This window comes from Mustela lutreola, chromosome 10 (assembly GCF_030435805.1).
Source record: "Mustela lutreola isolate mMusLut2 chromosome 10, mMusLut2.pri, whole genome shotgun sequence".
Classification (NCBI taxonomy): Eukaryota; Metazoa; Chordata; class Mammalia; order Carnivora; family Mustelidae; genus Mustela; species Mustela lutreola.
This window is the reverse complement of record NC_081299.1, coordinates 50289841-50314600: the sequence shown is the minus strand read 5'-3', so window position 1 is coordinate 50314600 and position 24760 is coordinate 50289841. Positions and strand designations below refer to the sequence as shown.

General features: G+C 38.5%; 1 protein-coding gene across 10 annotated transcripts in view; it reads right to left on the bottom strand.

Annotated features, from left to right (window-relative positions):
- PATJ (PATJ crumbs cell polarity complex component) overlaps positions 1-24760 on the bottom strand; it is a 377446-nt gene that overhangs the window by 228091 nt on the left and 124595 nt on the right. For all 10 annotated transcript variants that reach the window (XM_059135624.1, XM_059135619.1, XM_059135627.1 and 7 more), the window contains 3 exons: positions 22750-22924; positions 2597-2668; positions 661-838 (listed from right to left, as the gene is read on the bottom strand). In XM_059135624.1, coding sequence (XP_058991607.1) covers positions 661-838; positions 2597-2668; positions 22750-22924 — 425 coding nt within the window. The remainder of the gene's footprint in view (positions 1-660; positions 839-2596; positions 2669-22749; positions 22925-24760) is intronic.

Genomic DNA, 24760 nt, shown 5'->3' with positions numbered 1-24760 from the left:
GGAGACTCAGACTTCAACATTGTCAGTGCCTTGATGTGCCCTAAACTCTGCTCTGCAAGGCCTACCACACGTGAGCAATGGATTCACCCCTTCCTCCAATGGAGTCTGGGAGGATGAGCATGGCTATCCTACTGACACATCGTTGTAAATGTACAGCTTGTTATAGAGAATGTAGTTAGTAATATTTTAACAATGTTGATGGTAACAGACGCTAACCACACTTGCAGCGAGCACTGGGAGCCCTGGGGCACTGGGTAACATACTGAATTGTCGAATCACTATGCTGTATACCTAGTATGACTGCAAGTTAATGTAACATCGCGTGTCAACTATACCTCAGTTTAAAAGAAGAATATGAGATATTTTTTAAATGATGGAAAAAAATTAGCATTTCTTAAATGCTGTGGGAGAAGCACAAGGCTCACAGGCAGCCTCATTCTATTAAACTTTTGGTCAGCTGATCCTTTGTATATGATGTATGCTGCCACCCCAACTTTAGAATCTCATAAAGTTATACGAACAACATACAAACTAGGGCACCAGAAGCAAATACACCAATTATATCCACATAGACCCCGAAAAATGAAGGAAGGACTCTGGTTAAATGATCACTGTCTTAGAGTAGGTTTCAAAGACAAACAGATTTTTAACAGCATTTACCTCGAGTATTTTATCTCCTGTTTTAAGAGCATTTGTTTTTCCCGCTGGACTGTCTTCTAAAACTTGTTTGATAAATATACCTTTCAGTTCCTCTCCATTCTTCAGGCGTTTTATAACAGTTTGTCCACCAACAATACTAATACCAAGAGACACATTGGGTTCTCGAAATATCTCAACACTGTAAAAAGAAAATAAATTCACTTATGAGTAATCTAATATAATTTGCTGGACTATCACTGTAAGTGTTCGATTTGGACCATATCCCTGTGACTCATATTTTCTATGAATATATTTTTACAAATGTTATCAAAACTGTAGCCAATTCCAAAATTATAGGATATTATCAATAATTCATGGCACATATGAAAGTATGAATTTGGAAAAAGATTTCTAAAACAATAAATACACCTCTTAATATTCGGAGATTTGGCTAGGCCTTAATGTTCCCATCTATCTATCTATCTATCTATCTATTTTCTGTAATTAGTTCTTTTAATCCATATCCATAACATCAGCAAAGAACGGATGAAGGAAATAACAAATGGATGGGGAGAAAAAAAAAAAAAAAGTCGCATGTATCATTTTGGCAAAAAGCACAAACTTTCGCAATAAAATAAATTTATCACCAAAAGTCTTGCTGCCCAAGCGGCTTTTTCCAGTCAGCAGGTTTCACCTGTGGTTCTTGAAGCTAGGGACAGATTTTGCTCTGAAAGATGGCAGATTCTCTTTTTCCTCCTATCTCCACATCACTTTTAAAAATAAAGTATGTTTTATATACATATATTTTTATCCCCAGGTCTGTGAATCACCAGGTTTACACACTTCACAGCACTCACCAAATCACATACCCTCCCCAATGTCCATAATCCCACCCCCTTCTCCCCAACCCCCTCCCCTCGGCAACCCTCAGTTTGTTTTGTGAGATTAAGAGTCACTTATGGTTTGTCTCCCTCCCAATCCCATCTTGTTTCATTTATTCTTCTACCCAGAATAAATGTATATAAAAAATATATGTTTATAAAAAATAAAAAATTTAAAAATAAAGTATGGAATAAAACTTGCCCTTCAAATGGTTATGAATTTTGCTCAAATGGCACAGATGTGGCCAATGATTAACTGAAATTTAAAAAAAAGTAGTTCAGAAAACAGCTCCTATGAGTCTTTAAGACAAAACTTGGAAATGCAAGAGGAGAAAAGATCATGTGGGTCCTGTGGGATTAGTAACACATGAAGAATAGGAAGAACAGCTAGACGAAGACTTTCCTATTCTGTTAGCTCCAGCAAGGCACAGACTTGCGCGGACACAAGAGGAGGAGGCTAGAGATAAATGAGTACACACCAGAAGCCTCAACTACGGTTGCTGTGTATTTAAAAAAAAAAAAAAAAAAAAAAAAAAGGAAGACGTTTTATTGCATTTTAAGGCAGTGATGCAATAGTGATGGTTACTATCATACATGGACATTTGTCAATTACTTTTTCTGAAAAAGTATGATAAAAACTCTCCATGTAGGGGCCCCTGGGTGGATCAGTGGTTTAATTTAAGCCTCTGCTTTCGGCTCAGGTCATGATCTCAGGGTTCCAGATCGAGTCCTGCAAAGGGCTATCTGCACAGCAGGGAGCCTGCTTCCTCCTTTCTTTCTCTGCCTGCCTCTCTGCCTACTTGTGATCAGAGTCTCTCTGTCAAATATGTAAATAAAATCTTTAAAAAACAACAACAACAACAACAAAAAAAACTTTCCATGTAATGTAGATTATAGTCATTTTGCTCCGCTGAAAATCTTTACATGAGACAAAATGAAACTAAAATTCAGGCCAGCCTCCATGTGAATGATGGCAATTTCTCCATCAGTGCATGTCCCAATGACACTATAAAATTACAGAGCAACAACTTGATTGTGTTCTCCTACTGAGAAAACCAGTATCGTCATCAACATACATCCTTGGTGGACCCCAGTGGCTAAAGTTTGGCGTTTCTTCTCCTTCACCTTCTTCTCTCTCAGGTAACTCACTGAGGGGAGAGAAAGGAAAAAATACACACAGAACTTGTAAAACACGGTGTTGTATTAAAGGTTTCTACAAAGTTTTTGAAATTAAACAATCTATATGTAGTTAAATAGGTCTCGATTTTTAAGCTTTTAAAATATTTACATCAATAAAATACATACATCAACTGGAACACTGCTTTAATGTTCAACTCAATAAATATCCCCTACCACCAGAAAATCATAACTATTATCAACACTTTTATTGGTGATACTCCAGATGCTATTTTCTAAAAATCTGTGTTTGCTTTGAACAATTTCACATTTATTTCTCTATCAATATATAAATATTAGGAAACATATTCCTTAAAACTTGGTACTGGTTGAGCAAAGAGAACACTCCAGCATAAACCAACATCAGTAGCTGAAATGGCTCAACAGCTGGTAAGCACAATCCCTCTTTCTAGATGTCACCTTGGCCCTAAATAATTCCCTTGTCCTTTGTATCATGAATGCTTTGTGTCATTATCCATCACTCCGCAGTTTGCAGACAGACTGACGTACATTAGATCTCATTCGATCCTCCCAGCTACCACCACACTTTCACGCAGCAAGTTATAGTGTGGCAATCACAACATAAAATGTTGAATTACAGAAAAGCTACAATGGTAATGCTATCACACAGCATAAATACATTATCATACTTTATCTGGAGGAGGAGTCAGGAGTCCTAAGCACCAGTCTAACCTGCACCATGAAATGGGTGTGTGACTCTGGACCACCACATGACATGATAGGTCTGATAGTGTAAACTGTATTACTCCACACAAAAATGCAGGCAATACCTATTCCATTTCACTTCACAAACACCCTCCACCTTGCCACAGCAGCTTGGCCACTCGGGATACTGTTTGCAGACTGGGGAAACACCACCTCCCATCCCAGACCCAGACCCAGACCCTTCTCTCTGACAAACCAACCAAATAACTTTTAATGTGTTTTATGCTTAAATAAACTTCATGACCTAGAAGTACTGCAGGTCATCTACTATACTTTTCACATGAGGAACTGAGACTCACAGAAGGCTCCTATACAACCTCTTCACAGTATCCGATCTTTGTTGCAACACTCAGTTTCTATGCTGCATTTTTCTCTGAACTCTCAAACAAGTTCCATAAAAAGTAACAAAACTCCACCTACTTGCTTCTACATACAGACTTTCTAGGATACAATGGTTTATGGCTGAACCGATCTAGACAATCTAAAAATCAGTTAAGAAACTGGGATCATGGGGCTCCTAGGTGGCTCAGTCAGTTAAGCATCGGCCTTCGGCTCGGGTCATGATGTTAGTCAGGGTCCTAGGATCAAGCCCTGTGTTGGACAAGACCCGTGTAGAGAGTCTGTTTCTCCCTCTCTCCTTCTGCCCCTCGTGCTTGCTCTCTTTTTCTCTCTCAAATAAATAAATAAAATCTTTAAAAAAAAAAAAAAAAAGGAGTTGGGATCATTAGGGTCATTAACATCTCACCCACTACCATATGGTTTTCTTGCCTCAGCCAGGGTTTTTTTTTTTTTTTTAAGATTTTATTTATTTGTTTGACAGAGAGAGATCACAAGCAGGCAGAGAGAGAGGAGGAAGCAGGCTCCTGGCTGAGCAGAGAGCCCGATGCAGGGCTCCATCCTAGGACCCTGGGATCATGACCTGAGCTGAAGGCAGCGGCTTAACCCACTGAGCCACCCAGGCGCCCCCAGGGTATTTTTTATAATTAAGAACATCACAATATTCAAGGAAAAAGAGCTTGGCTGATACTTGCCAATTTACTTATCTGATGTCCTCTCCTTCCCTCCTCACCAACATAATCTCTCTTTTATTGTAGGTGGCACTATGCCCAGCTTTAAAGAAATAGATTTTCTGAACTTCCTGTCAGCTAATGGTAACTGGGAGCTACCGTTCTGAAATCAAAGTAAAAGTCCCTAGAGATTTCCAGAAAAACTCATTAAATGGAGAGGAGCCTTTTGTAGGACCTTTCCTTTCTTTCTTCTTGCCAAGAAGGCAGAGAGGCCACTGGTGGTGAAGGATCCATTTTAAAATCATGAAGAGACAATGACTAAAGCAATACATTAAGAGCAGCAGAGCAGAAAGGAAGAAGGTGTTTAAGACCCTGACAGATCACCTTCTTCAGGGGTTTTTCCAAGAAAAAAATTAAGGCCCTGTTTGGTTAAGTGACATTAAGTGGGTGTTTGTTTATAAGTAGCGGAATGCAATCCCTAAATGATACCCATGGTTCTACCAACTTAAGCAAAGTTTTCATTTCATCACATTACGTTATTCTTTGCACATGTGCATATGTGTTTCTTGGATGGTTGTTAATAGCAGAAACTTTCGTATTTGATTAACCCTGTGTAATAGTAAGGATTAAATGATATATGACTGGCATTTAACTGAGGCTTAATGTTCATTTCCTTTATAATTTTATTTGAATTTGTATCAAAATTTTCCCCAAGTATTATAATCATTTTTTAATTAAGAGCATCTTAATAGCCCATGCTATTGACGTAATTTATCTGCTGTCTCGAATATGATACACTGACATTATATCCTGTTTTTTGGAATATGGACATTACTGCAGGGAATATCTTCATACTGTTATATTTTTTTATTTTTATTTTTAGATTTTTTTTTTTTAAATTTTAAAGAGAAAGAGAGCACACACGAGTCCAAGGTGGGGTAGAAAGAGAGGGGGAGAGAACCCTCAAGCATACTCCACACTGAGCGTGTGGGGCTCAATCCCACAAAACCAAGAAGCAGCCGCTTAATCGACTGAACCACCCAGGCAGCCCACTCTGCTATATTTTAGAATTCCCCTTTAAATAAGTATTAATTGAAGTCTATAATTAAAAACCTGAAAATCAAACCAACACTGAAACCCTCCTCCTTTCCATTTTCTACTGTCCTATATCTCAAATCATAGTAGGTGTGACAATAAGAAGTAAACATTGGGTTTCTGTCCCTGGTTCCAGATACTGAGCTTCTAAAACCCTTAAATTTCTCAAGTGACAGGGGTGATAGGATCATCTTTTGTTATTTTTAACAAACCCTTTTCAACCATACTTGAGTTTATTATGCTAATAAGGTAACATTTGGTGAGACCATACTTAGCCTCAGGATGGGGTCCGGTGGCCAGAAAAACAACTGTATGATTAGGTAGCACCGTTAGTCCCACCCTCCCCTGGGAAGAAGAGAGGAGCTAGAGATGGAGTTCAATCACCAATGGCCAATGGCGAAATCAATCATGCTCATGTAATGGAACTTCCATAAAAACCCCTATCACAGGGCTCAACAACAAAGTTGTTGATGACAACTTTCAGGTTGTCATATACATCAAGGTATTGATGTACTGGCTGGGAGGGGGCTGCACTCAGGAAAGGCATGGAAGCTCTGTGCCTCCTCCACAGCCCCCTCCCCTCCATACCTTGCCCTATGCATCTCCTCCATTTGGCTATTTCTCAGTTGTATCTTTCATAATAAACCAGTAAGAGGAAGTAAAGCACTTTCCTAAGTTCTGTGAGCCATCTAGCAAATCATCAAACCTGAGAAAGGGATCATGGGAACTCCCAATTCGTAGCTGATTGGTCAGAAGTACTGCTGGCAACATGGGACTTATGACGGGCATCTGAAGTCAGGACAGTCTTGTGGCACTAAGCCCTTAGCCTGTGCGATCAGCACTAACTCTTGAGTAGCTAGTGTCAGAATGGAATCGAATTTTAAGATACTAGTTACTGTCCAGAGAATCAGTAGTTGGGCAGAGGGGGAAAAAAAATCACACATTTGGCATCAAAAGTGTGAGTAAAATAGTTCAGAAGAGGCATTAAGAAAAAAAAAAAAAAAACCCACATAGCTATTTTTACTACTGAACATGTATGCTACTATTATTCAATTTTTAGAAACCTAAAATAAAATGGAAACCATGTTTTAACATTAGTATGGACTGTTAGTTTCTCCATTTAAAAAAAGGAAAATCAGGGCGCCTGGGTGGCTCAGTGAGTTAAGCTTCTGCCTCCGGCTCAGGTCATGATCTCCGGGTCCTGGGATGGAGCCCCATATCAGGTGCTCAGCTCAACAGGGAGCCTGGTCCCCCTACCCCCGCCTGCCTCTCTGTCTATCTGTGATCTCTATCTGTCAAATAAATAAATAAAATCTTTTTTTAAAAAGGAAAATCAAAAATTTTCAGAACAGCTGGCTTTCACATACAACTAAAGGGAGAAAGAAAATACTGTCTAGAAGATGCGAAATTTTAGTTTTGATATTGTAACAAAAGGATTATTCTGTTGGAAGAAACTCCCTGATTTTTTCAAAGCATACTATATTTCTTTAGGAAGTTTACCCGTATTTTATTCAGATTATTTCATACCTAGAGAGAGAGAAAACTTGCAAAAGCTTAGGGGTACCTGGCTGGCTTAGACAGTGTAGCAAGAGAATTTTGATCTCAGGGCTGCGAGTTCAAGCCCCATGTTGGTTGTGGAGATTACTTAAAAACAGAATCTTTAAACAACAACAATAAAACAAACAAAGAAAATAAAAATAAAAATAAAAAACAAACAAACAAACAAAAATATCTTTCAAAAGTTTATCCAGATAGTGTGATTTGTTTGGGAAATACCATCCTAGGAGATGAGCAACTATACAAACTAATGTGGTCACCTTACATGCATGAATGCAACTATTTATTTATTTAGTTATTTTTGATTTTTTGAAATTACTTATTTTTTACATTTTACTTTATTTTTTCAGTGTTCCAACATTCATTGTTTATGCACCATATCCAGTGCTCCATGTAACATGTGTCCTCCTTAATACCCACCACAAGGCTCACCCAAGCCCCCACACCCTATTCTCCAAAACCCTCAGTTTGTCTCTGAGTCCACAGTCTCTCATGGTTCGTCTCCTCCTCCAATTTCCCCCAATTCACTTTTCCTTTCCTTCTCCTAATGTCCTCCATGTTATTCCTTATGCTCCACAAGTAAGTGAAACCATATGATAATGGACTCTCTCTGCTTGACTCACTTCATTCAGCATAATTTCCTCCAGTTCAGTCCATGTTGATAGAAAAGTTGGGTATGAATGCAACATTTTAACTCAAAATTTAACTGAGAAAGTAAAGTATTTTTACTGCACACAGTAAGATCTAAATTTACACAAACATATTTAAAACTTTAGCAAAGGATTTCAGACCTAAATTTTATAATTTACACTGATTAAATATGGTCGATAGTTCAATCAGTTAGAATCTCATGTTAAAATAAATTTACTTCTCACACTGTTATCCAGAGGGTTTTTTATTGTTTTGGTTTGGTTTTTTTTTTTTTTTTTTAAATTCCTAGAACGTAATAAATGCCTCGATGAAATGCTGGGTATGCATATATTTTTTTAAAGATTTTATTTATTTATTTGACAGAGTGAGAGAGATCACAAGTAGGCAGAGAGGCAGGCAGAGAGAGAGGGGGAAGCAGGCTCCCCACTGAGCAGCAAGCCCAATGCAGGGTTGGATCCCAGGACCCTGATATCACGACCTGAGTGGAAGGCAGAGGCTTAAACCCACTGAGCCACCCAGGCGCCCCTGTTATCCAGAGTGTTAAAACCAATTTTCCCCCAGAGAATTAACCACCCAATAGAAACAGTGCCAAAGTTACCATTTTTTAAAAATGATTTTATTTATTTGACAGACAGAAATCACAAGTAGGCAGAGAGGCAGGCAGGGGTGGGGAGCGGCAGGGAAGCAAGCTCCCCACTAAGCAGAGAGCTCGACGTGGGGCTCGATCCCAGGACTCTGTGATCATGACCCGAGCAGAAGGCAGAGGCTCCAACCACCTAAGCCACCCAGGTGCCCCCGAAGTTACCATTTTTTACATAACTGGGAGGAAAGGTGGACCACCCCATTAATGAACAAATGGGTATTAATGTAAGATTTGATCATGATACATATCTTTGCACATCAAATTTTCAGCATCATAAAAAAAATGGGATGAATCAGACCTCTTCTTTCCAATATACCTTTTTTCATATAAAATTTCTAAATACTAAGTACTGAGCCAAAATGAGACTCAAGTAAACTCAGCATTTTTCTAAATGATGCAAGCAGTATGAGTTTTGGTTGTGACTAAACTATCTCTAGATTTCTTTTTCCTCATTTAAAAAAAAAATTTTTAATTTTTAAAAGAGATTTTATTTATTTATTTGACAGAGAAACAGCAAGAGGTAACATGAGCAGGGGGATTGGTAGAAGGGAAGGCAGGCTTCCCACTGAGCAGGGGAGCCCGATGCAGGGCTCTATCCCAGACCCCAATATCATGACCTGAGCTGAAGGTAGACGCTGAACAACTAAGCCACCCAGGTGCCCCATCTTTTTTCTTTTTAAATACAGATCCTATACAGTAATTTTGCAGGACACACCACAGGGAATAGGGACAACAGGGACTAGTGTTGTCCAACACCAGTATACATAATTAGGCATTCCCTTACATTAAAGTTTAGAAGGACACAGACTGTGCTGAAGGAAAGAAGTCAGACACAGAAAAGTACCTACTATATGGTAACATTTGCATGAGTTCTAGAACAGGATAAATACTTTATGGTGTTAGAAGTCATATTAGTAGACGCCCGGAGCAGGATACTGCCAAAGGAATGATGAACATAATATCTTAATCAGGCTGTGGATAACAGGAGTTTATAAAAATTAAACACTTAAAAATGTGTTCCTTAAAATGTGTGCATTTTATATAAATATGTAAAATTGTGTTTAAGAGTTTTGTTAAGAAACAAAAACTCAAGGGGCACCTGGGTGGCTCAGTTGTTAGCGTCTGTCTTCAGCTCAGGTCATGATCCCAAGGTCCTGGGATCCAGCCCAGTGCCAGGCTCCCAGCTCAGAGGGAAGCCTGCTTCTCCCTCTCCCACTCCCCCTGCTTGTATTCCTTCTCTTGATGTCTCTCTGTCAAATTAATAAATAAAATCTTTAAAGAAAAAGGAAAGGAAAAAAAAACTCAAGCCATAATGGGTAAGTTGCTTTCTTACATCACATTTACTTCTCATTTTGCCTTCTGTAGAGCATGAATTAGTAAATAAAGACCTACTTATATTTTCAAACACATTAATGTAATGCTCTATGTATCTCTTGTCCTAATTTTTCACATTTGTCTTTGCCTGCAGAGTAGGCAACAGCTCCAACAGCATTATACTAGAAATCAACTCAAACATTCCAGGGTAATCTTTGCTCAAATGTACATATTTATTCTCCCCTAATCCTCAGTCTCCTACTAACGTTCTGAATCTACACATAATATTTGGCAGTTTACCTCAAAGGTGCATCTATTAAATACCCACCACTGCCTTCAAAGGCATTAAATGCCAGGCACTATATTCGGACTCAAAATTTAACATTAACTCATTTAATCCTTTCCCCAACTATGACAACCTACCTCCTAGTTCACCTGTCTTATTCATAACAAAATGTTTATTTTCATTTGCATACTAGTATACCTATATATTTATTTTCATTTGCATACTACTATGCCTATATCATGATTTTTTTCTATTTTAAATACAAGTCTTTCATCTCAAATTCATCCTCCCAGGCTTTACACTCTGGCACCTTATTTTCTTTACTATGAGTTGATCCTATTCATTACACACACACACACACACACACGAACTACAACCTCCTTCCACGTTTTAATAAACTCAGCAACAAAGAACACGGTCCTAGAAACCTCTGAGCCCATAAGTCTATCCCTGTCATCTAGTATCATTGCCAACCTTTCATTAAGCACTGCTCAAGGCATTATATGAAGTTCTTGACATGCACACTTCCTTAACTCAAATAACACCCACTCTGTAAGTGAGGAAATACAGACACCAGGGAAACCTTCTCAGGGTCATGTAGCTACAGATAACATGAAATATTTGAACAGTACCTCTCATATATCTATACTACAGATCTGCTATTATCCTGAGAAATGTGCATATTCCCCATTATGGGCACCCATTTATGTCTTTTGGCAGAGGCTGATGATGGAGATAAGTTAGAAAAAAGACTGAAGAGAGGTAGATTCTGAAGACAGAACCTCATGCTGACTTATAAGGAAGAAGGAGAGACACCTGAGTGACTCAGTCAGTTAAGTGGCTACCTTTAGCTCAACTCATGACCCCAGGGTCCTGGGATCTAGTCCTGCATTAGGCTCCCCGCTCAGTGGGGAGTCTGCTTCTTCCTCTGCTTGTGTATGCTCTCTCTCTGACAAATAAATAAATAAAAATCTTAACCAAAAAAAAAAAAAAAAAAGGAAAGAAGGATACCTGGAAAAAAATCACTTGGATTTCCTCCAGAGTTACCACACCCCGCTTGCCCAGAGGCCCCTTCCCAGAGATCTCCACTTCCAAGGAGCATCTGACCTCTTACTACCAGTTCTCTCGATCACCTGACTCTAGAAGCCAGAGGAGCTCATGTTCCTGGTCACACAGGATTGTAAAAATCAGTTTCACCCAAAAGGAGCTCATACCCCTAATCTGGTGCCCCAATATTTGTGACTGCTGTAGAGGGGACACCTCTCCACTGCCTGATTCTTGGGGCCAATGAGTCTTACACTCATGAGTCCCACTAAAGTGTAACCAATGGACAAAGAATTCTTCAAGCAGCTACCACCCCTGGAGCAGAGCAAGAGGCAACAGACCCAGGAGCTTGGTCTTTTCATGAAAGAGCCTATTAATCACTAGGGCTGTGGCCTGAGAGATAGGGTTCTAAATAAGCGTGCATCTTGAGGCTCACTGATCCTTTCCAGAGACCTCGGAAGGGCAAGTGCTCTCATTGGGCTCACCCTCTGCCACACTCCAGGAGTGCCACTGGCTCCTGGAGGAGAGCTTTCCATGAGTCTGGTACCCAGTTTTTGCAGCTGACACCCAGGGTACAGCCCATGACTGCCTGGCTCTGGTGAATGAAGGGTCTTGCATTCCTGGATCCCACAGAACTATGGCAATCTGAAGATTTTTGGCAGGCTGTGACCACCAGGGCAATTCAAAGACAGCAGACTGTGGCACATACCCCTGCCTTCCTGTGAAAAAGGTCACTTTGCTTATTCTGGAGCTTCAGACAGAGGGGCAGATTTTAGGTGTGGCACACATTTGGCAACCTACTGTGCTGCTCAGAAGGAGCGTGGGCTGTGAACACCACCTGGCATTCTCCTGCTTTGCTCTAGCTCACTGCTATCTCCTCACAAGGAACTTACTATACCCTCCTCTGGAGTCCCAAGTTTTGTGATTGCCACCCAATGCACACCTCTAGATTTCCTGTCTCGTGGCCAGTGGGGCTTACACATGTGGCCCCTCAGGGTTATACATATTTGCATGCTTCTAAAGCTACTGCCTGAGGGTCTGGCTTTCAATCAACCTGAATCTCCCCTTTCTGGACACTGACAGGTATTGGTACTTCCTCAACTACCAGGAGCCATTAAAAATACAATACACTGGAGCGCCTGGTTGGCTCAGTCATAAGCATCTGCCTTCAGCTCAGGTCATTACCCCAGGATGCTGGGATCGAGGGGGATCAAGCCCTGTATCACATGGGCTCCCTCCTCAGCAGGAAGCCTGCTTTTGCCTCTCTCACTCCCCCTGCTTGTGTTCCCTCTCTCACTACCCCTCTCTCTTTCTCTGTCAATAAATAAATGAAATCTTTTGAAAAAAGAAAAAAAGAAAGGAAAAATACAATAGGCTGCTCAGACAAGCACAGAGATTTGGGACACAAGAGCTGCGGCAAGGGCTGAATGAAAATTTTCATCTACATGAGGCCATTCTTTGAGAATGGGAGAGGTGGCAGTTTCATCAACTGTGTAAAAACCAGCACAGAAAGTCAAGCAACATGAAGAAAGAGAGGAATGTTCCAAATGAAAGAACAAGAAATAACCTCAGAAGAATACCTTAATGAAATGGAGATAAGCAATTTATCTGATAAAGAGTCCAAAGTTATGGATATAAAGATGATCAATGAATTTGAAAAAAAAAAAAAGAATGGATGAAAACAGTTAAAACTTCAACAAAGACATGGAAAATATGAGAAAGTACCAAACAGAAGTCACAGAGCTGACAAATGCAATAACTGAACTGAAAAATACACTAGAGGACTTCAATAGATGACTAGATGAATCAAATCAGGCAACTCAAAGACAAAGATCTCACCCAATCAAAGAAGCAAAAGGAAAAATGAATTTAAAAAAGTGAAAATAGCTAAAGGGATTTATAAGACATCAAACAAGTTAACACTGACTTTTTATAGGGCTCCCAGAAGAAGAGAGACAGAAAAAGCAGAAATCTTATTAGGAAATAATGGCTAAAACTTCCCTAACTTGGGGAATGAAACAGTCATTCTGCTCCAGTAAACCCAGCGTTCCAAACAAGATGAAGCCAAAGAGATTCACACCAAGACACATTAGAATTAAAATGCCAAAAGTGAGGGGCAACTGGGTGGCTCAGTCGGTTAAGCCTCTGCCTTTGGCTAAGGTCATGATCTCAGGGTCCTAAGATCGAGCCCTGCATCGGGATCTCTGCTTGGCAGGGAGCTGGCTTCACCTCTCTCTCTGCCTGCCTCTCTGCCTACTTGTGTTCTTTCTCTCTCTGTGTCAAATAAATAAATAAAATCTTTTTAAAAATGCCAAATCTTAAAGACAGGAAAGATGAATAAATGAATAAATAAATAAACCTTAAAAAAATCTTAAAAAAAAATATCAGCAGATATCTGAGCACAAACATTATAGGTCACAAGGAAATGGCAAGATATATTCAAAGTGCTAAAAGAAAAAAAATGTCAAATCAAAAATACGCTAAATGGCAAAATTATGATTCAGAATTGAAGGAGAGATAAAGAATTTTTCAGGCAAACAAAAGTTAAATTAGTACATCACCACTAAAATGGCCTTACAAGAAAGGTTCTTTAAGCTGAAAAGAAAGATGCTAATTAGTAAAGAGAACACATGTGAGAGAAGAAATGTCACTGGAGAAGTAAATACATAGTAAAGGTCTTGGATTATTTTAAAAGCTAGTGTAAGGGTTAAAAAAAAAAAAAAACAGTGAAAATAACCATGATTACAATAATTAGTTAAGGGATACACAAGATAAAAAGATGTGAAATGTGACATCAAAACCAAAACATGGTATGGGGTGGTGAGTAAAACTGTTGAGCTTTAGAATGGGATCAAATGTAAGGTATCATCAACTTAAAGTAGACTATTATAGATGTAAGTTGTTATACATAAGTCTCATGGTAACCACAAACGAAAACCAATAGCAAATACACAAAAGATAAAAGAACATAAGCACACCACTGAAGAAAGTCATCAAACAACACAGCAAGAAAGTCAGAGAAGAAAGGAACAGAGAAAAGCTCAACTACAAAAACAGAGAACAATTAGCAAAATGGCAATAAAAACATATGTCAATAATTACTTTTAATATAAATGGACTAAAATCTATAACCAAAGACACAGAGCGGTTGAATGTATTAAAAAACAAGATCCATCTACATGCTGCCTACAAGAGACTCACTTCAGATAAAAGGGCACACATAGACTGAAAGTGAAAGGATGGGAAAAGATATTCCATGCAAATGAAAACCAAAAGAGAGCTGGAGCAGCCATACTTATATCAAACAACATAAACTTTAAAACAAAGAATAACAGACAAAGAAGGGTATTAGATCATGATAAAGGAATCAGTCCATAGGAATACTTAAATATTAATAAGGAAATATTAACAGACCTAAAGGGAGAAATAGTACAATACAATAATAGTAGGGTACTTTAATTCCCCACTTATATCAATGGATAGATTACCTAGACAGAAAATTAGTAAGGAAATATCAGCCTTAAATGACATGTTAGACCAGATGGATTTAACAGACATATAGACTACACCATCCAAAAGTAAGAGATTATCTATTCTTCAGGTGCACATGGAATATTTTCTAAGACAGATCATATATTAGGCCACAAAATAAGTCTTAATCAATTTAAGATGACTGAAATTAAACAAAGCATCTCTTCTAGCTGCAATGGTATAAAACAAGAAAATAATTACAAGAAAAATACTAAAAAGTTCACAAATATGTGGCATTTAAACAAAATGCTACTGAACAACCAATGGGTCAAAGAAGAAATGCAAATAGAAATTTTAAAAAATCTTGAGATAAGCAAAAATGTAAATAAAATATACCAAACTTTATATGATGCAGCAAAAGCAATTTAAGAGGAAAGCTCATGGTAATAAATGCCTACCTTAAGAAACAAGTCTCAAACAACACAACTTTACACAGCAAGGAACTAGAAAAACCCATAAAGCCCAAAACTTGTAGAAGGAAGAAAATAATAAAGAGTATAGCAGAAATAAATGAAATAGAGACTAACATGACAGTAGAGGGGTGCCTGGGTGGCTCAGCTGGTTAAGCCTCTGCTTTCAGCTCAGGTCATGATCCCAGGATCTGGGATCGAGCCCCACATTAAACTCTCTGCTCAGAGAGGAACATGCTTTTCCCTCTCCTTCTACATCTGCCTACTGCTCCCCCTGCTTGTGCGCTCTCTCACTTTGGAAAACACAACATAATGCAATGTAACGTAACGTAATGTAACCTAACCTAACCTAATGTAACGTAACATAATGTAACATAACATAACATGACATAATAAGATGACAGTAGAAAAGATCAATGAAATCATAAGCTGATTCTCTGAAAAATAAACGATATTGGCAAACCTTTAGCTAGACTTAGCAAGGAAAAAAGAGAGAGGACTCAAAATAAAATCAGAAATGAAAGAGATGTTACAACTGATTCCACAGAAATATAAAGAATTATAAAAGACAACTATGAAGAATTATATGCCAACAAATTGGACGGCTTAGAAGAAACAGATAAATTACTAGAAACATAAAATCTTTCAAGACTGAATCAGGTAAACTAGAAAATCTGAATAGACCAACTACTAGCAAGGAGACTGAATCAGTAATTGAAAACCTCCCAATAAATAAAAGTCCAGAACTAGATGGCTTTACTGGTGAATTCTGCCAAATAGTCAAAGACAATTTAATACCAATTCTTCTCAAAATCATCCAAAAAATAGAAGGAGGTGAATTCTTCAAAACATATTTTATGAGAATAGCATCACCTTGATACCAAAACCAGACAAAAACACCACAAAAAAAGAAAATTATAGACCAAGACCCCAATGAACACAGATGCAAAAATCCTCAACAAAATATTAGCAAACCAAATTCAATAATACATTGAAAGGATCATACACCATGATCCAGTGAGACCGATTCCAGGGATACAAGTATGGTTGACCATTTCACAAATCGATGTGATACACCATGTTAACAAAATGAAGGATAAAAGTCAAAAGATCACCTCAGTAGATGTGGAAAAAAGCATTTGACAAAATTCAACATATATTTATAATAAAAACTCTAAACAAAGCAGGTATAGAGGGAATGTACTGCAACATAATAAATGCCATATATGACAAGCCCATAGCTAAGCTCAGACTCAACAGTGAAAAGGTGAACACTTTTCCTTTAAGATCAAGAATAAGACAAGGATGTCCACTCTTAATATTTTTATTCAACAGAGTACTGGAAATCCTAGCCAGAGCAATTAAACCAGAAAAAGAAACTAAAGGCATCCAAATTGGAAAGGAAGTAAAATTCACTATTTGCAGATATTTATTAGATATATGATATTTATTACATATAGAAGACATGATATTTATTACACAGAAAAAACTATTAGAATAAACAAATTCAGCAAAGTAGTATACAAAATCAACATGCAAATATCTGTTGTGTTTTTATGCCGATACCAAGTATCAAAAAGAGAAATTAAGAAAAAACAATCCCATTTACAATTCCTTCAAAAAGAATAAGATAACTAAAAATAACCAAGAAGATGAAAGATTTGCATGTTGAAAACGACAGGATATTAATGAAAGAACAAATGGAAAGCTATTCCATGCTCATGGACTGGAAAAATTATTACCATAAAAATATCTGTATTACCCTAAGTAATATACAGATTCATGCAACTCTTTCAATGATATTTTTCACATAAACAGAACAAATATTTGTATGAAACTACAAAGATCCAGAAGAACCAAAGCAATCTTGAGAAAGAACAAAGCTGGAGGAAACATACTTCCAGATTTCAAACTGTATTACAAAGCTATAGTAATTAAGACAGTATGGCATTGGCAAAATAGAGACACACAGATCAATGGAATAGAGAGCCCAGAAATAAACCCAAACATAGATCACTCATTAGTTTACAACAAAGGCGGGGAAAGGATGGTATCTTTGATAAACGGTGTAAGGAAAACTGGACAGCCACATACAAAAAAATGAAATTGCACCACTATCTTACAGCATACACAAAAATTAATTCAAAATGGATGAAAGACTTGAATCTAAAACCTGAAAACATAAAATTCCTAAAAGAAAGCATAGGTGGTGAACTCCTTGACATAGGTCTTAGTAATTATTTTTTTAATCCTACACCAGAAACAAAGGCCACAAAAGCAAAAGTCAACAAATGGGACTACACCAACTAAACAGCTTCTTCTGCACAGTAAAGAAAGCCATATACAAAATGAAATGCCAACCTACTGAATAGGATAAAATAACTGCAAATCATCTATCTGATAAGGGACTAAAATCCACAATATACAAAGAATTCATAAAACTCAATACCAAAAAACAAACAATCCAATTAAAAACTGGGCAGAAGATCTGAGTAGACATTTTTTCTTTTTTTAAGTTATTATTATGTTCCGTTAGTCAACATACAGTACATCAGTAGTTTTTGATGTAGTGTTCTACGATTCATTAGTTGTGTGTAACACCCAGTGCTCATCACATCACGTGCCTTCCTTCATACCCACCACCCAGTCACCACATCCCCTCACCCCCCTCCCTTCTGTAATCCTCAGAGTCCAGAGTCTCTCATGGTTTGTCTGAATAGACATTTTTTTCAAAGAAGACATACAGATGACCAACAGGTACATGAAAATATGCTTAATATCATGAATCAGCAGAGAAGTGCATAAGAGCAAATCAAAATCATAATGAGGTATCGCTTCCCACGGTTACAATGGCTACTATCAAAAACAAAACAAAACAAAAAACAAGAAAGAACAAATATTGGTTGGCGAAGGTATGGAGAAAAGGGAACTCTTGTACAATGTTAATGGAAAGGAAAACTGGAAAAAAGTATAGAGGTTCTTCAAAAATTTTAAAATACAATTACTGTATGATTCAGCAATATCACTTCTGGGTATTTAACTGAAAAAAAAAAAAAAAGAAAAGAAAACACTAATATACAAGATATCTGCACCCCCATGTTCACTGCAGCATTATTTATGACAGTCAAGATAATGAAACAATCCATTGATAGATGAATAAAGAAATCATGGTGTACACACACACGCGATATTATTATCACACACAGCCATAAAAACAATGAAATCTTGCCATTTGAGACAACACAGATGGAACTTGAGGGTATTATGCTATGTGAAAAAAATCAGACAGAGAAAGACAAATACCACATGATCTCTCTTACATGTGGAATCTAAGACAAATAGTAACCAAAAAACCAAGCTCATAGATATGGAGAAAACACTGGTGGTTGCAAGAGGCAGGGGGTCAAATTCGAGAAATAGGTGAACTGTTTTTGTTTTGTTTTTAGTTAATAAATGGAATAAATATTCTGATCCATAGTAAGACACATTATCCGCTGCATTGTCCCTTTAAACTGATTAAAAACAAACTAAAAAACAGGCCTCCAAAGAAGTTGGTGTTAGCGTGATGCAGAAGTACAGTGCGCATAAACAACTTTGCTGGGTCCTACACAAAAATGAATGCAAAGCAGAAAGTCTAAAATATCATTCAGCCCTTCAGGATACCCTGATCTGAAAGACTGTCTTCTGAAAGAATCTATGCTTACTCGGGAAAGTCCAGAGAATAAATATTCTCCAATGAACCTAACTCCATGGGGCACATCTTGAAAGACGGAAAGGGGAAATAAGACTCACAGGAACTCTTCTAGAACCTGCTGAAATTTCAATATCCCCTGAATCTATGACAACAAGCCCAAAAAACAACATTCAACTGCAAGACGGATCCCTCTCAAAAGTTAGTTCAAACCTCTTGTATACCTGTGCCTGCGTAAGAAATCAGCCTGCCACAGTTACATTAAGAGAAAAAGTACCAATAGGATAGGAGTCAAGTACCTCCTCCCTCTCGGAAGCTGGAAGAATTGAGTAAGACACAATGGATGTACCATTTGGTCTTCTGCATAAGAAAGGAGGGGTGGTCTTAGAAATTTGTTTAGATATTGTCCAATTCTGCAGTCACAGTTCTACACATTTAAAGAAGTAGTCCCATTTCTGAATTCTTTGACCAGATTCAATTATTAACACCAAGCCCAAGGGAACTTTAAAAAATAAAGATGTTTCATTTGGAAAGTAATTTGACCAGATAAAAAGTCATAAAAGTAGGGGCACCTACCTGACTGGCTCAGTTGGTGGAGCATATGACTCTTGGTTTGGGGACTATGAGTTCAAGACCCACACTAGGTGTGGAGATTACTTTAAAATTTTTTTAATTTTTAAAAAGTCATAAAATTATATTCGTAAGCCTTCCAGTACTGCCATCTCCAGGCATTTCTCCTAAAGAACAAACCCACTGCCTATTTAAGGCTATGCGTGTCCCCCGGAGCTGGTGCCATCACTTACACCAGGACACAGGACCTGTCAGCGCCTCCCCCTTGACACACTGGTCCAGTTCTGCTGAATAAAAAGACACTGGATTCCTCCAAGTAGTTGAGCTGATCTGAGTCATTCCCTTCCACTCAGAGAGGAGCTATGCTGAAACCCAGAGACCAACTTTTTGTGATAGAAAGTTTCTGTCTACAACTATAGGCAAAGGTCACGAAGTTGCTGAACCGAGAAACACTATTATTCTAAGATGCTTCATGTATCAACATAAAACCATTCTTGGACTAAAGTCTTAATAGAAACATGAAGTCAATAAATCTATCCTATCTCTCATCCCTGTTATGCTTAGACAATGTCTCCAATTCCCTTCCCTGCTGCTTTAGTTTCTCCTTGTATTGCCATACCCATCCCTCAAGACCCTCCAGCCAAACTACCCATCACAATCCATGGAATCTCCTTGAATGGTCAAGAAACAACTCAATACCCTGACCTCTTCACCAAATGTTCTCCCAACCTCTTCTGTTCTCTCTACAGCTTTTGATTCTCTGCCACAAATGCTGCTCAAGTCAGTGAGTGATGCTCATTGTCTTGCTCTGGGTAGTTGGAAAAAAGGGAGGGGCAAGATTTTTCTAAACTTCCTTCCCTACACTAAGCCATTAGGCCCTACCCTTGTTTCAAAAGTGAATCCCTACTCTGATACCTCTCCTTTTAATCCCACATTACTTCTATCTCATCATTGTTTTAAGATAACCTTTACCTAAATGACAAAAAATATAAAATAAAAAATCTCTTGGAACATCTGGGTGGCTCAGTGGGTTAAGCCTCTGCCTTTGGCTCAGGTCATGGTCTCAGGGTCCTGGGATGGAGCCCCGCATCAGGCTCTCTGCTCAGCAGGGAGCCTGTTTCCCTTCCTCTCTCTCTCTCTGCCTGCCTCTCTGCCTTCTTGTGATCTCTGTCTGTCAAATAAATAAATAAAATCTTAAAAATAAATAAATAAATAAAAATCTCTTGGGGTTCCTGCCTACGGACACAAATAGCACTTCTATATGTACTTTCCTTTTCATTCCTGGCACCTCTCTCTGTGGAGGAGGTAAACTTCCTCCCATCAAACCACCAAAGCTCTATCTCTCTAGGTGTGCAATGTCCTTCTCTCCCTTAACCCTCACTAGGGACCATGTTTAATCACCCCTTTCTAGCACTGACATATTCCTTCCTGGATCTTTCCCAGAAAGACACAAAGAAACACACACACACACACATACACACACACACACACACACACACGATACATATGTAGTTCTATATGTATAACTCCTCCTTACCTCAGTCTAGTAATACCCTCTAGCTACGTAGTAACATGCATTATATCTGTCTCTTTTCATGGCCAGGATTATGAAAATGCTAGTCTTCCTGGAATAACCGTGCCCAACTTCAGATCTGTTCAATTCTCAACACACTATTCTCTAATTCTACTTCACTAAAACTGTTCTGTGCTTACCAAGGGCATCCATGTGGCTAAACCCCGACCAAACATTTCTGTTTTATCCACTCTGATCTCTCTGAAGCACATCATGAGGGTCTATGATGACCTTCTGTTAAAATGTTCTCCTCCACGGGGGAGCCCAGGTGGCTCAGCTGGTTAGAGCATCTGACTCCTGATTTCAGCCTAGGTCATGATCTCAGGGCTGTGGGATGGAGCCCCACAATGGGATCAGCACTCATCAGGGAGTCTGCTTGAGGACTTTTTCTCTTTCTCTCCCTCTGCCCCCTTCTTGCCAGCACACACTTTCTCTCTTTAAAATAAGTAAATCTTAAAAAACAAAATATCCTCCACCTCAGTTTCTATGCCTATCTCTAGGTTCATCTATTGCTTCCAGTGTTTTGTTCATTCCACATCACTACTTTCTTCCTCTCTTCATACCTGCCATACCGCTGCTTTGCAGGACCGCAGTTGTGGCCCTAGGCTCTTTTTATTATCTGAGCTTGCCCTGGATGACTACTCAAATCTGGCAGTTTCACCTACACTTGATCTTGCTCCCAATTATCCACATCAGGATAGATCTCAACATTAATCCCCAGAATCACACATCTAATTGATTCCACTTAACCCACAACATGTCTCAAACTAAATTCATTTTCCCTTCTAACCTGTTCACGCTTCTATAAACTTTTTTAAAAATCTGAGTACAACAGATGATGTTACATTTGTTTCAAGTGTACAACATAGTGATTCTGCAGTTCTATACATTGCGAAAAGCTCACTGAGAAAAATGTAGCTACCATCTGTCACCCTAAAAATTATCATATTATTAACTATATTCCTTAGGTTGTACTTATCCCTATAACTTATTTTATAACTGGAAGTTTCTGCCTCTTAATCCCCTTCACCCATTTTGCCCATCTTTCTTCCCCCTCCCTGCTGGCATCTACCAGTTTGTTCTGTTTGAGACAATTTCTGTTTGTTCATCTATTCGTGTATTTTGTTTTTTAGATTCCACATGTAAGTGAAATCATATGGTATTTGTCTTTCACTGTCCGAACTATCTCATTTAGCGTAATACTCTCTATGTCTATCTATGCTGTTGAGAATGGCAATATTTCATTCTTTTTTATCACTAAGATTCCATTGCATATATACTTTTTTTTTTTTTTTTTTTTTACGATTTTGCTTATTTAAGAACAAGCAAGCGAGAAAGAACACAGAATGAAAAGAAGCAAAACTCCCTGCTGAGCAGAGTGTCTGACATGGGGCTTAATCCCAGATCCCTGAGATCACGATCTGAACTGAAGGCAGACGTTTAACTGACTAACCACCAAGGTGTCCCAACATCTTCTTTATCCATTCATTTATCAATGGACACTTAAGGTGCCTCCTTTGCTCCTATGAAAGAATTAATGGTGCCACAATGCATTTATTGTCCTGGTCCAGAAACACAAGTCATCCTCAACTATGTCCTCTTGCCCTGACATGTTATCAGTCACCAATTCCACCAAACTCTCTCTTTCTCGAATCCATTCCATCCTTAATTTGTCTATATGTCTTGCTTACATTGTTAAAATAAACTCTTAATTAAACTCTTATTTTCTAAGCAAATATTCTGTGTAATCCGTTTTTCACACAACTGTAAGAATACAAACTTGTTTAAATGCTTCGATGTTAAGTATATGATATTTCATAATAATTGTCTAATGTTCAATTTTATTCATATGTTCTGTATTTTTCAAATGTTCCATCCTCATCATGCTTTTTTTTTTTTAAAATAAGAGCAAAAAGAAAACTATCATGTGAAAACAAAGATAAATGATAACATACCATGCATCAGCGGTATATTTGGAAGACGATGGTGCTGTGTATGCCGAGGCCTTGGACACAACCTGGGTCCTGGGGAGTTGGTATAAAGACAAATCTTCTTGCTCCCTTCTTTGAGCCACATCTGGGAGTTCAACAAGCAAGCCAGGACCCGGGACATCATTTGGAATCATCATGCCTAAAGAGCAAACCCAGGCAGTAGTGAATACAGGATGCTATTTTTCATCCTTCATTCCTTCAAGAAATAGTTACGCGCATCTACTACGGGCAGAACCTTCCAGCCAGAACTCTCATTTATATTAAACTAGATAAATAAAATGTTTAATATGTCAGATGATGACAAGTAGTATGGTAAAAAATGAAGCAAGGAAGGGGGCGAGGGACTGCTCAGTGGAAGAGAGTTAGAATTTTACATATGGCCTCATGGAAAAACTGACATTTTAGCAATAAAAATATTTTATCAAAAGAACCCCCTTAATGACTATACTCTAATCTCACTACACATTTTTCCATATCAACCTAACTGCAGGCACTCCTACAACATTTCACTTATTTAAAAAAAATAATTCCACAGAATAACAAATAACCAAATAAAAACACTTAATTTTTTTTAAATTTTAATTTCAGCATATTAACACACAGTGTTACATTACGTTCAGATGTATAATACAGTGATCTGACAATTCTATACATCACCCAGAGCTTATAATGTTAAGAAAACACATTTTTAATGGGGCTGTGTTTACAAATTTCAGAATTCATTTACATTTGTTTACCTCATTTGATTCTCATACCAAACTATGAGTTAGAGGGAAAAGATACTAGCAACCATATTTTATACACAAAGAAACTCAGGCTAAGGAATTTTGCCAAGTGGCATGTGCAAATTTACCTGATGTGACATTTCCCCATTTACTATGTCATTTCCCCATTTACTGAAAAAAAGACTAGGGCAGAGTGGTGCACAGAGTCCTATGACATATAATAGAGACCTGTGCCTGCGCTGGCATAGGTCCATTAATCACCCTTAGAATACACCCCAGTAACTGATCAGAAATTCTCCGCCAATCTTTCTTCAGCATAGTAGACAAATATAATGAACTGCGATCAAATGCCTTCCTTAAATCCACACATTTGTAAGATTTTTTGGAGTTCTGGCTTTTTTAGAAAATCAGAAATGATTTCTAAGAGAGAGAGAAATTGGGGTGCCTGGGTGGCTCAGTCGTTAGGTGTCTGCCTTCAGCTCAGGTCCTGATCCCAGGTTCCTGGTATTGAGCCCTACATCGGGCTCCTGCTCGGTGGGAAGCCTGCCTCACCCTCTCCTACTCCCCCTGCCTGTGTTCCCTCTCTCACTGTGTTTCTGTCAAATACATAAATAAAATCTTAAAAATAATAATAATAAAGAGAAATTATCCTAAAATTTTTCCTATAAGTATGACCTAAACTCTTCCCATTTCTAAGTCAGGAACAAACTTTCAGTAAACTCAGTACTACCACTTTTTATCTTGTCTAGAAAATCTGGAATCTGGATCTAATCAGTTGGTAATGCAACAGAACCCGAAGAGAGGATGTAAGTAATTGTAATGCTCAGGGGGTACGACTATAGGAAGTCTCAGGGGCCCGTGCCTCATCCCTGTGTACCCTTCCCTCTTGTCCACAGGTGCCTACATTCCTCCGAGTCACTCTAATTCATATCATGGCTTCAGAGTTCTAGCTTTGCCTAAGCCTGCCTCCTCCCCACTGAGGAGAAACCGGGGTGGGACCAGACTCTGGCTGGAAGGCCAACACCAGTGTTAGGAAGAGGGAACAGGCTCTGTCTGCAGAGTGCTTTCCCATCCACCTATGTTGGTAAAAGTGGCCTGTTCAATTATGCCTCTGGGTTTCATAGGTTGCCTCAGTCTGTTTAAAGCTTTTCATTACCTGTTCCGCACAATGCCTGCTTGTGCCCTTTGCCCCCCTCCTCCTCCACGGACCCTGGGTGCTTGGTCTCAGACATACATTTCTCATCTGTCAT